The sequence below is a fragment of the Rhopalosiphum padi genome, chromosome 4, assembly GCF_020882245.1.
Source record: "Rhopalosiphum padi isolate XX-2018 chromosome 4, ASM2088224v1, whole genome shotgun sequence".
Classification (NCBI taxonomy): domain Eukaryota; kingdom Metazoa; phylum Arthropoda; class Insecta; order Hemiptera; family Aphididae; genus Rhopalosiphum; species Rhopalosiphum padi.
In genome coordinates this window covers 4,497,590-4,510,740 of record NC_083600.1, presented here as the reverse complement: position 1 = coordinate 4,510,740, position 13,151 = coordinate 4,497,590, and the positions used below count along the sequence as shown (strand labels likewise).

At 27.4% G+C, this 13,151-nt stretch overlaps 1 protein-coding gene across 2 annotated transcripts in view; it reads right to left on the bottom strand.

Moving 5' to 3' along the window:
• Positions 1-13,151, bottom strand: part of LOC132929375 (uncharacterized) — a 208,479-nt gene that overhangs the window by 4,725 nt on the left and 190,603 nt on the right. For both annotated transcript variants that reach the window (XM_060994694.1, XM_060994695.1), the window contains exons 4-5: positions 584-720; positions 294-470 (exon numbers count right to left, since the gene is read on the bottom strand). In XM_060994694.1, coding sequence (XP_060850677.1) covers positions 294-470; positions 584-720 — 314 coding nt within the window. The remainder of the gene's footprint in view (positions 1-293; positions 471-583; positions 721-13,151) is intronic.

Genomic DNA, 13,151 nt, shown 5'->3' with positions numbered 1-13,151 from the left:
AAGTTAAATTTATTCAAAACTGTATTTCATTTTACTAAACAAGAAAACATTAAACTCTATAGAAGTTTATAAATATCTGAACATAAATCATGGTTTTTTTGATAAGAAAAATAAAGAGTGTTTTATTAAATTATATAACATAACCATTAAATATTTATTTACCATAGTTTTTATTTTTTATTTTTATCGTTTAAATAAAATGCAAAAAAAAAAATAATAATAAAAAAAAATGGTTTTAGTTATAAGCTCATATCGTGCATATATATTATGTTTAACGTATAATATTAATATACCAGCTGCGGTGTCTTGTTGTGGAAGAAATTCTTGCATGTCTTGGATGAGCCTGGCCAGATCTTGGCTGTCTTTGGCTATGCTACAGATTTCTTCTTGGTTGAAGTCCGGTTGGATTTGCTTGCACAAAAGTATTTGGCTAATAACGTTGCCGATGTTTGATGGTCCGGCACGGTTTTCTGTGGTGTACAATATTAAACAGGAAAATTAATAATATTTATGATTGGTTTGGCACAGAATGATTGGTTTGAGTTTTATTCGTGTAATTTTTTATTTTTTTATTTTCACTAACCAAAATATCCAGTCATGTCCATCGGTATGAGCTGTACAAGACGGCTACATTTTCCGAGTTCTCGTAACATCATCTGACACAGGTAGAACAACAGGGCCAACTCGGGGTGATCCAGCAGAGATGATTCTAAATTTGACCTGTCAAAAAAAAAAAAAAAAAAATTGATATATTTTTTTTCCTTTAATCGAACCGTGTACGTTTTTAAAACGAATTTCTAAACGTCACTCAATATATGTATAATGTATATATATATATATATTATATATACGGACATAGCTTGCTGGTGCGTGCAATATCGATTAGACGGATGTCACTGTAACTACCTATATAATTTTGGGCGTAGGCAACGCAGCGTTGCGACATAAATCCCCCGACCGGGATGGCGAGATTCGTACATTATATATTATATATAGTTATTGCATTTATAACGTTTATACATATATATATATATATATACACATAATATATTATCTATATACGTTGGAATGTAATTACTTTACACGGGTATCGTAAATTTTAAATGCAATTTAATCGGCATTGTTTTAAAAATACATTTTATGCATGTTGTACGTATGTATAATATATTGTTGAAGATGGACATTCCAAATTGATTAGAGAACGAGTTCAAGAACATTTAAAAATGTATTTCGGAATTTATTTTTCCTTAATTCAACTTATATTATATTTATTTTACGAAACATCAATTTTTCTCACAAATATATCGTTCCTTGTTGGTTCGAGCTTTTTAATAGCCTTATATTTTATTTAATACGTCAATTGGATTTAACGGAGTGTAGTTTGTGTGGCGGACTGTAATGGTTTTCGAAAGGAAATCCAGTAATTATATCGACAGTTTGGGTATTCGTTTTGAAAAAGATGATTTGTTTACAGACTTTTAAAGTGGCCACATCTGTTATTTTGCTGAATAAAGGTAAAAAAAGAACATATTTCAATAATAATTGATTGGTAAGAACAATATGCGTTTGGATCATCGAAAACCCGGTAAAACGAATATAATTTATTAATGTTTTATTATATTTATGAGTTATGACACAATGTAGTTAACAACTTATTTTTCAAAAATTTCACAAGATTTATAAAAATAAAATATAATGTTATAGTATTATATATGATAGGTATCTATTATATATTTTAAATTAAGTAGTAAGAATAATGACAAAACATGCGCACAGGTTTATATAAAATGAAAATTTTCATAAAAAACGTTCTAGCAAAATAAATCCTAGTCCCTAGATCCAAAAATATCCATAATTCACTAATTTCAAATTAAAGTAAAATTAAAATATTTAATTATTAATTTAAGTACCTATTTACACTGCTATTGTTGGTACTATTATATTATATTATATTTGGTTATTAAAATAAATCACAACGACAACATAAATATTATACAACATATTCAAAACATTAAAAACTAAAAATTTAACTGTTGTACTGTACTGTATTTTATATAGTATTTCAACATGTAAGTATAAGATTGTTTAATTTTTATATAATATCAAAAGCATTGGGTTTAAGATAATAGATTTCAATCTACATGGCATATACTTACAACTAATAAACAATTAATAAATATGCAATGGATTTAAGAAAGTTTGATTTCGATTATTTTTCATTATATTATTATAGTGGTCTATCAGCAAAGACTTTATAATCGATCCAGTATGACCGCATCATATTATATTTGTTATTTTATATTCATAACTTCGTAAGTAAAATCATTTTTTGACTAAAATAGTTTTAATAACCATAATGTATATTGTACATTGCATGTATATACATATCGAACTAAAAGTAAATTATTTAATGGCATTTATAGTGTTTGGATGTTGCGGATAGTGGTGTGCCAAAATTGAGCGAGGTATCTGCCACTCCATTTCCACTTATCTAAACATTAAATGTTAATGTTTAATAGTGGTTGTAAATAATTGACTATTGGTTTAGTATTCGATATTAAAAAATGATAAAAAATCACTTGGTAAAATAATATACACGTAAACAAATGCAATATACTGCGGGTATAATAATAATTCCACCGGTCGGTAACTAGGTTTTTAGCATACGACGAAATACGCATTTATTTCTGTACATAATTATACACCGGCTTTAAATATCTGTTCAATCACAGGGGTTATTATAAACAGTACTAATATCATGGCAACCAAGTAATATCAAATGTGCAACAAATAATAATATTCCCGTTTAATCACGCAATTAAAATCACTCGTGAATAGCAAACTATTTCATAATAGTAAAGTTGTAAAATGTGTTTTTGCGTGTGTGATTATTTATGTATATACTCACATAGTACATCATATTATAAGTAATTATTTAATATTATATATATATATATATTAATTCTATTCGTTTCGTATAAAATTATATCGCCTTCAACGATGATCGCGATCATACTTATTATGATATATGTGTTACATAGTGCGAAACCAAGTCTTTGCGATATCAAAAATAACGTCGAAGGTGAGTTGTAGGAAACGACATAACGGTTCGCACGAATTAAATGCATATATTTTATACCCAAATACCCGTAAATTATTGTTTGTCAGTTGATCAACCCCGGAATTGGGGGGAAGGATCCGATATACAATAATTACTTTTTTTTTTTAACTAAGTCTCTAATTTTTATTTAAAAGTATAGTTAATTCTTTACCGCCAAATAGATCACTTATAAACATATTATAACTATGCAAGGAAAAGCTAATAAATTTATGTATTAAATTTAAATATATCTAGTAAATATTTAGTACCTATATTGTTTGAGTAACATTTATAAATATCTATTAAAATAGTGTTTTTTTTAATTTTTTTTTTTTAAGATTATTGAGTTCTTACAGAAATAGCAATAATTGTCAAAAGTATCTTATCATGTACTATTAATATAAATTAATACGTATTTACATAATTCACTGTATAAAATTACAAGGTCAAGTTAGGAAATATTCATGGGATGGCATCAGTAGTTTTTTGGTAGTTAAGCCTTCCTAAACCCTCCAATTTATACCTATGCATGAGTCAATTGACTAATAATTATCAAATTTAAAGGTAAAAATATTATCTATGGCTCCGCGAAAGTTTTTTGTTTTTTTGATTAAATAGAAAGCAATTTATGACGATCATTTTAAAACTGTAAATTTATATTAAAACAATATATTATTTATTATACATAATTTGCTACTACATTTTTAATGGTATGCAAACATGATTTAATGATTAAATTTCAACGGGGGTGGGGTCCGGATATAAAATCTTGTCTTGTCCTTTGGATATGCAACCGCAGTTTATTATACACAAAAAGTTCAATTGTTTATTATTATGTATAATATTAGTAATATTATATTACCTACATATTATAATCTATGTCGTTATTTGGGGTTTAGGGTGATGATAACATTTTGAGAATTGTGTAGTTCACAAATCTGAAATCGAGTTCATGACGTACCTATACGCACCAAATTTCGAAACCAAACTATACTATAATATCTTATATTTAGCGGAATGTCTAGAAAGTTTGGAAATGCTCGATATTAATATTGTATACACTAAACACACACACACACACACACACACGCACACATGTATAACGTTTACAGACTTTCTGTACGGCGATACCCAGCCTGTATATATTAAATATGTTTAGGTACACACTTGTACAACAACTTTACAATGTCAAATCAAAGAGAAAATGAAATGGCGTCTGGTCTCTGACGATTTCTGTAGCTGACATTAATGAACCTATACGCTGCTATATAGGAGGTTTATAGCATAAAGACCCAACTTCGCGAAAAGCACCCGTGAAAAGCACTTGATTTATTCCTATACCAACAACCATATTATATACGGCTGATTATAATATAATATACGGAATAATATTATATTATACAAATTATATTGTACGCAAAAAAAAAATAAATAAAATGATAACTAAAACCGGAGAAGTCGTTACGCAAATTGAATGTTCACACACAAAACGTACACATCACATACTAAAATATCTCCCAGCTCTAAAACGTTTTTAATTAAGGGCAAAAGTTTTATCAGCATTTTGCAATTAATTATTTTATACATGAAACAAAAACGAGATGAAAGGATAAACTTTCGTAATATTGGATCCCAAATCAAATATTTGGTGAGATCTTTTGTTTTGCTATAAACGTGTACACTATACACTGTCCGAAGACAATAATAATAATAAAGGCCACGTTATTGATAAAACCGCTTATTCTTTATGACTGTCTCAGAGACGAGAACACGGCATAATCACGGTCTGTTAGAAATCACATTCCCGACGGCTCGCCTAAAACCGTTGTATAATGTACGTGCGTGCGTATATATAGAATTATATAGATGTGGTGCACCGAAAGGGGGTGGAATCCCGGATCTATACCACCTTTTTTTTATATCATACAACTACGTCCATAAAAAAAATTTAAAGCGAACATTTTTTTATTTTACCAACCTAGGTAATAAATAATAATTATTATGTATTATCGTTTATCATAATTTATATTATTTTAATATTTAAATTTTAAATGCATGTTATTTGTTAATAATAAAAATGAAATAATGGATGGACATTTCTTGATTCGATACCCCTTGCCCATACAATTTCTGATTTCACTACTCATTTATATCACAAAATAACATTCTTATAATAATTTTGTTGATTGAGTTATGATATTTAATAGGTAATTAATTTATATAATTTAATACAATTTATTTATGATAATATTATTTGCCTAACGGTGTATATATATTACAATATATTCGACACTCGTTGATAATTGCATCAGTTCTCAAGATGAAAATAACATTTCATTATACATCACTACATAATGTATATACGTTCAATTTTAACTTGTCCTTTGTCTCAATAATACAATACTTCTTACAGAAATTCCCGATCAAACATTAGATTTTATTCAATATTAGTTTAGTCAAGAAATATGTTGTATAGTATAAATGGTAAGTGTAAAAAAGGTTAGGTAATCATGTGTTTGCTTTTTCGATTCTTTCGTTTTTCTTTGGATCACTCATCCACTAATTATAGGTCAAATTTGTATTTTCATTTATAACAAAAAATTACAAAATAATTATGATTAGTATTGCTATATGTTACATATCATATCGTATTTTTTGCTGTGCATTCGTGTCCCTCTCATTGTTTTAAATATCGAACGCTATTATAGTTGATAAACTTTTTTTTTTAGACTACTCATAAAATAACATCGAATGGTATGACGTATAGAGTCGATTAGCGTCTTAGAATAAAGTTTAATAAACTAACTGACCGATATGCGATCAATTTTATTCTAGTCGCGATCGGTGAAATATCATTTCCATTGACGGCGAACGTGGACGGAACGTTGTCGAGAAAATCAGAATTCGCAAACCGGAGATTATACCGGGACTACCGAGGAAGTGCAATCGAAACGTACAATCATAACCGAGGGGGACGGTGTCGTCGTCGTCGTCCTCGTACGCCACAAGTGTTCGTCAAAAAGTCAGTCGGAGTCGTTGGCGACAGGCGAAGGAATGTATTTTTCGGAAATAAGGAAGCCTCAATATTTGATAGGTATGAAGGCGTGTTTGGCCATTGCGATAGACGCGGAAAACGAGTTTTAAGAAATTGACCACTGAATCGTTAAATCTTTGTCTTTTTCGTTGTAATTCATTGCGATAATATAACAGCTGTATTATAATTAAATAATTAATAATACATTTAATTTTTACGTATTTTTTTTTTTTTATTATATACCTAAATAGACAAGGAGTTTTTAGTCATATGAAGTTTTTTTTTTATCGAATTCTAACCTTCACCGAGCTCTGGTACTGTGCCAGTTTTTTAAGAATTTTCAAAACAATTTTAGGTACATACGTTAAAATAAAATATCTATGAATTTGGGTTTACTTTGCGCTTGGAAGCTTATCAATAGGTAATGTATTTGATTTTGTTATACATACCTTTATTATATTAAACTAAGTATAATATAAGTGCGTTTAGGGTTATATTATATTATAAACTGTGTTCTATTAAAAACAGTTTTGAAAATATATTTTTTAATATGTGCTTATGTATAAAAATAGATTTTATTCAACTTGATTTCTCAATAATAATCCAATCATCAAGTTCTGAACGTGGAAACATAGTTTATATTTATGCGTGTACATGTTATTTCTCTATGTAAATCATATACATTTATATAATTATACCTCATTCAAGCTCGAAAGGTTATTTAATACGTACGTTAGTAATTTAATTTTAAAATGTATTTAATTTAAATATCTTGAAAATTGATTTTCTCATAGTTAACACATATTTACAACTTACATCTATAATTTTGAAATACATAAATAAAACGACGGAAAAAATAATTAATAAAAATATATAATAGGTAAATATTAATTAATGTAATACAATAATAGTTAATAAGTATTAATAATATAATATTGTAAATTGTAATTTCTTAAAAAAATGTTAGTATATTTACACAATAGGTACTTACAAATGTTAATATATAAATTATATTTTATGTGTTTTCCAATGTTTAAGGATAATTATTTTAAAAACTGTATGCATTATTGATATAAATTAATGAAAATGCTATTTTAATGATATACATATTTTTTTATAATTAAAATATGATTATATATTTATTAAAGATCAGTAAAAATAAATATAGTTTGACTTTTAACGGAGGTATCAACTGTATAAGCTTATCACTTCGGGAAAACTTGGCGATAGTGCAATAACCATGTATGTATATATAAAAAAGGTATCTCGTATAGATTATCCCATTAATCTTTTAGGTAAAAAATGCAGGTAAACGTAAAACATTATTGGCTTAAAGTTTAAAAAAAAAAAAAATGTTCAATGCCAATTTTTACTTTTAATATAATGTGATAAAACTAATCACTAGAAGTGGCCATATATTAAATTCACCATACACAGCCGTTATTTATGAAAAAGATACCTATATTATATAATATGCAAAGCATATGTTGATATATATAATTGTAGCAAGCACCTATATATAACAATAAATAATTTAACAATATGTTTAGTGTATACATCAGTATGTTCAGTTACAAGGTGTACGCGATTGCATTTCGATGAAATATTTTCCGTTGAGTATAAAGATTGAAAAGTTTCGAATAGTCCTAGTTATTGATTGGAAACCGAATCCAGTTGTTATTTAAAAGGGATCGTTTACTATTATTTTCAAATCAATTTCCCTGAACTTAGATAAAAACTATCCACGGTTAGCAATAAATATTAAAAATGTTTAACATGTTTTTACCTACAATGATAATATTTTAAATCATGATTCGTTACTCCGTTCACATTGATTTTTCTAAAATGTGGTCATTATTAAAAAATGTATGAATAAATTTGGTGACACAGGAAACAAATTCTCAATTCTCAGAAAAGTAGTGATCAAAAGAAATTTAACGGTTTATTTTGATAAACACAGTTTTCTTTGATTTTTTTTCCATTTTTAGATTTTAAGTCGTAATTTTTGAGTTTATATATCGAATAATTTAGCTTAATTTCTATTCGGAATAATATTTCCGCTTTGAAAAAGGGATTTTTAATTAATTTTTCCTTGTAAATATTCTCTAAGTTGTTTAAACTTTTAGGTTATATTGTATTGAACAGTAAAATTGAAACTGTTATTAACTATATTATTAAATATGCACCTATATTTATATTTTATATTATGTATATGTTTATGTGAGTTATAACTTAATTGGATAATTCGACAAATATAAAGTTCATTACGTAAATTATGCAGACTTTGCATGCAAGTAAGTTATAACTTGAAACCTTTCGAAAACCGTATAAATTGACAGTTATGAAATTAGAGTGAATATTTATGGGCTTAATGAGAAAATGTCCCGGATTTCGAACAATTGATCGTGGTAGTGTTGTGTTGCGTGACGACGATGATCTCCAACGCAATAAATGCAAATCATAAAATATATACGAGTATATCCATTATAATAATATTATGTCCGGCATCGCTGACGGTAACCGGAATTCGTCAACAGGCTAAATGGACCATCGGAGCAGTTAGTATTATATATATTATATACTATGTGGATAGTAGTTGGACGTTGTTTGTTGACGAGATGGATTGTTCACCTATTGTTTACAATATTGCGTATAGTATTTTACTATTTATTTAGTACTGACGCACATAACTAATCGAATGATTAGAGTATTTGAAAAAAAAAATACTATAGAATTACTTAACTCATGTAACGTATCGCGTTTTTGGTATTTTACTCTTTTTTTTTGATTCCATTCAGAGAAAATAAGCTACGCGTATAGGCTTGTTATTTATATTACACGTATTATGTTCATTTGGTTTTACAGTAATGTGATTTGTATGTGAACTGATTCCGTGGATTTTAGTAAATTACATTTTTCGAACTATACAATCGTTTCTCGAATATTGTTAATCAAAAAAAAATTTGTAGCAAAATTACCATTATTTTATAGAAAATATATATATTAAAAATACCTCGAAGAAAGTAGCGACCATTGTTACGTCCATTGTTAACATGTTTTATTTGCTTTTTTTTTTTATAAATTCAAATGTTATTCCTTATAATTTGCAATATTAATTGGTATTAATTAAATATACACTCGAATAAAAATTTTAAATATTTAAATTTTTAAAAACATTATTATACAATATGTACCTATAGCAAGTATTGGATTTTTATTGTATAAAATTAATAAAACATACATTATACTCGTTTAAGTCTTAAGTCAACGTTGTATATGTAAATTTTATTTATAGCATGTACATATTTTAAAGTAATATAATATATTGCACTAGATGAAAGTCAAAATTAACAAGTATAATGTTTAAAAAGCTATTACGATTGTATTGTTATCGCTATGTAGGTCGTTGAGTGTATGCAAATACCAGAGTTATTTATATATGTTATATTTTTATAAAAGAAAATTCTTAAATTTATGATTCTATAAACAAAACGTAATATTTATTTATGTTTATGTAACTTAAAGTACGGAATCGATAATACATTTCTTTTATATTTTATATATTGGCCGTTCAAGGATTACATTAAACACAAATTATACATTACGTATTAAACGTAATATAATATTATATAAATATAATACTTAGACAATATTTAATTTAAAAAGATAAACGTAAAGAATTTTAAGACCAAACTTTAATGAGTTCTAAATATTACGTAATTTTCGTCCTCGCGTGTATCAAGGACATTTTTATGTATGTTTTATTGAATATTTAGTCTCGAATGACAGTGCTAAAGAATGTAAAGAATATAGTTGTTAAATGATTGTTATAAAATTGCATTTTTATTATTTTTATTTTTATTGCTATTATTATTATTATTATTTTTGTTAAACATTTGTATATTTCAAAGTTTGCGTTCAATAAGGTTTATTTAAATTAAAACATTATACCATGCAGTAATATTATAATACAGTGATATTATTTTTCACGATACTAAGTATATATTACTATACTTAAATTAATATAATGACTAGGGTTTTCAACAAAAATTTACAATTTATTGCATTATTATTTTATGAGAAAGGCTTTTTTTTTACTTTAACTATAATAGATAGTTGTACACTTGCAGTGATTTGTAATACTATTTGTATTGATAATGAAGGTATTCCAATGTCAGTTGCGTTACACTAAAATCGTTCAATATTTAGAAGAAACGTTTTAATTAATATTAATTTGTGTATACACAGTACACACATATCAATGCATAAATATAAACACAATGCACGTATTATACTAAACAAAAATATATACATACAACAACACGGATTAAATCGTTTTCTCTCTTTTGCCGGACTTTCGAGACAATATTATAGCTTAGCTGAATGGAAGTATGGCTTAATAATGCTCTACTTTTAGTTTTACTCATGACAATGTAATATGTATTAAAAACTTTAGTGGTTATTCGGAAACTTTTAAAATTGGTCAGTCGGTGTTCATCTTATAAAAAACTTTTTCACAATATAATTTAGACATACACACATATATATATATACATGGCGATATAACTACATAAGCAGTAGGTAGAATATACTATATTAGAATAATAACTGGACAATATAATATAGTTTTGGAAACTAAATTCTTGTATGTATATTATTTGCGTTGGGCGTGTATCTTGTAAATTTAAATATGTAAGTTGTGTGTAGAAAATCCTAACTTGAAAAATGTCTTCCTCCGGCGAATACGATTTTTTTTTTTAAACGAATATATAAGTGTAGTGTATATATATGAAACCAAAACTTTATCTTCTAAAAATGTTAAGTGAAATATTTCAGAACAAACAGCTCTACTGGATTCTTGAACTTCAAAACAGATAATGTTGGGAAAACTTAGCTAATTTACAGGATATGATTCCCGTAAAAGAAGACAATTTATAGCGCGTAGATTATATAGATATATCAGTTAGTTTATTTTCATTAACAAATAGTTTTTTGTCCATTTGTTACTTCCCAGTTTTATTTTAATAACTTTTATTTATCGTAATTTTAGAAAGGATATATTTCGTAACTTTGGGTTTTGGGAATATTAGTCTTAAGCAAACTACTCGTATATATAGTGTTAATGCGTAAGATTGTAGACCATTATATTAACCAGTAAAATTTTATATCTGTGAATTAATAATATTATTTTTGGAATAGGTCAAGATGATTATATATTTATATAGTATATTATGATACTTTTATTGATTATCCTCGACTAATATCATTAATTGTAACTACTTACTACAACTGTGATATAGACAAAAATTATTATTTATAATTCGGATTTAAATATCTAACTATAAAATCTTTAATATTCATAATTTAATTTATATATTTTGTATAAAGGTATGCAATTTTAAAATATGTCCATAATAGTGTTAAGAAATATTATTTAATTTTTTTATATAATTTTTCAGATGACATTCACCAGTTTGAGAAAATTACAAACGATTCCAATATACTAAGATATAAGCCAATCAATATTGGAAAAATTACATTTTTTCATACGATATAATATTTTTCCGTCTTTTTCTAATTTCGGGTAAGTTTCCAATTATTACAATAATTGTGTATACGATCTCAAAAATAACAATCAATGGTAAATAATAATCATTTAAAAGTTAAAAAAATAACTAACACCTAATAGATAACAATTTTTATTACTACTAATAATAAAACAATTTTTGTGTAAATCCTTATAAATCGATTAGTGTCATTGATGACTTGTGCACAGTGCCGTGTCTAAAGGGCATGTATTGCCCCCGGCGTCATAATTTTCATACGTTAAGAACGGCATCAAATATATTTTTTAGGTTTACCAATGACCTATATTATTTGGAAAATGTATTTTGTCCCCGGCGTCTTTATTAGCTCTTAATCCGGCGTTGCTTGTGTAGTCCATAAACAAAATAATAGTGGCGGAGATTATCAATAAGTACACCTGTACATATACCCAATATATTATATTCAACTCGATGTCATCGGTGCGTACACACGATTCATCGACGCACGATTGTATACAATCGGCACAAAAAACGAAAACGTACGCGCACGTAAATAAACTAAAAAAATATTAGGTTTTCGGAATGCTTGTATATTAATACGAGAAGCATATACCTATGCATTACCGAACGCATTATACCTAATACGTTTTATACACATATGATATATTATATGCCCTCTATTCAGGTAGGTATTATTCCTAATGAGTCGAAATCAAAAACGAAACGCATACGTATATACGACGAACGAATAATAACAAATAATACGGTATAGCATTATGCACGCCTCCGGGCTCATACAATAATATACAACAATATAATAATAATAATAATAATAACAATAATAATAATAAAGATCCCGTGTGCGTGTGCGGTGCGAGAGTGGTTTCAAGCCGTTAACGCGTGAATGATGATTAATTGTCAAGTAGAAAACTCGTCCGGCACAGGCTACACTCATTAGCGTGCGTAATAATTTACCCACACTATAGGTCGGTCGTTATATTATTCGCTGCAAAGACTGATATTGTAAATCCAAAAGTATTTTCCTAAGGTTTCCGCGCGGCGCGACCGATGATAAATCGTCGGCGGATTATTGTGATCATCGTCAGCCGCACACCGTTTTCGACCTGTGCGCGTGCGATATGACGTGATCTGCGTTCGATCCGTTTGACCCGCACGACGAACGGGACAATATCACGAGCATCTATAAAATTTTTTTGATTTCCGCACAAGACGTACCTATAAATATTTCACAAACTGTTAAATTCCAATTGAAAAAAAATAAAACATATCGCACATCACTCGAAATACGACGAAAAATTTGATTAAAAACAACTTGATATACCTACGTATATTCTCCGCAGCACGAAAAACATTGAATTATGCATAATACCGTGGTTTTGGTGGTTGCTTATGTAACAACAAATGTAGTACAGACAAATTTTAGTGTGTAAAAAAAAAAATATGGTTTATC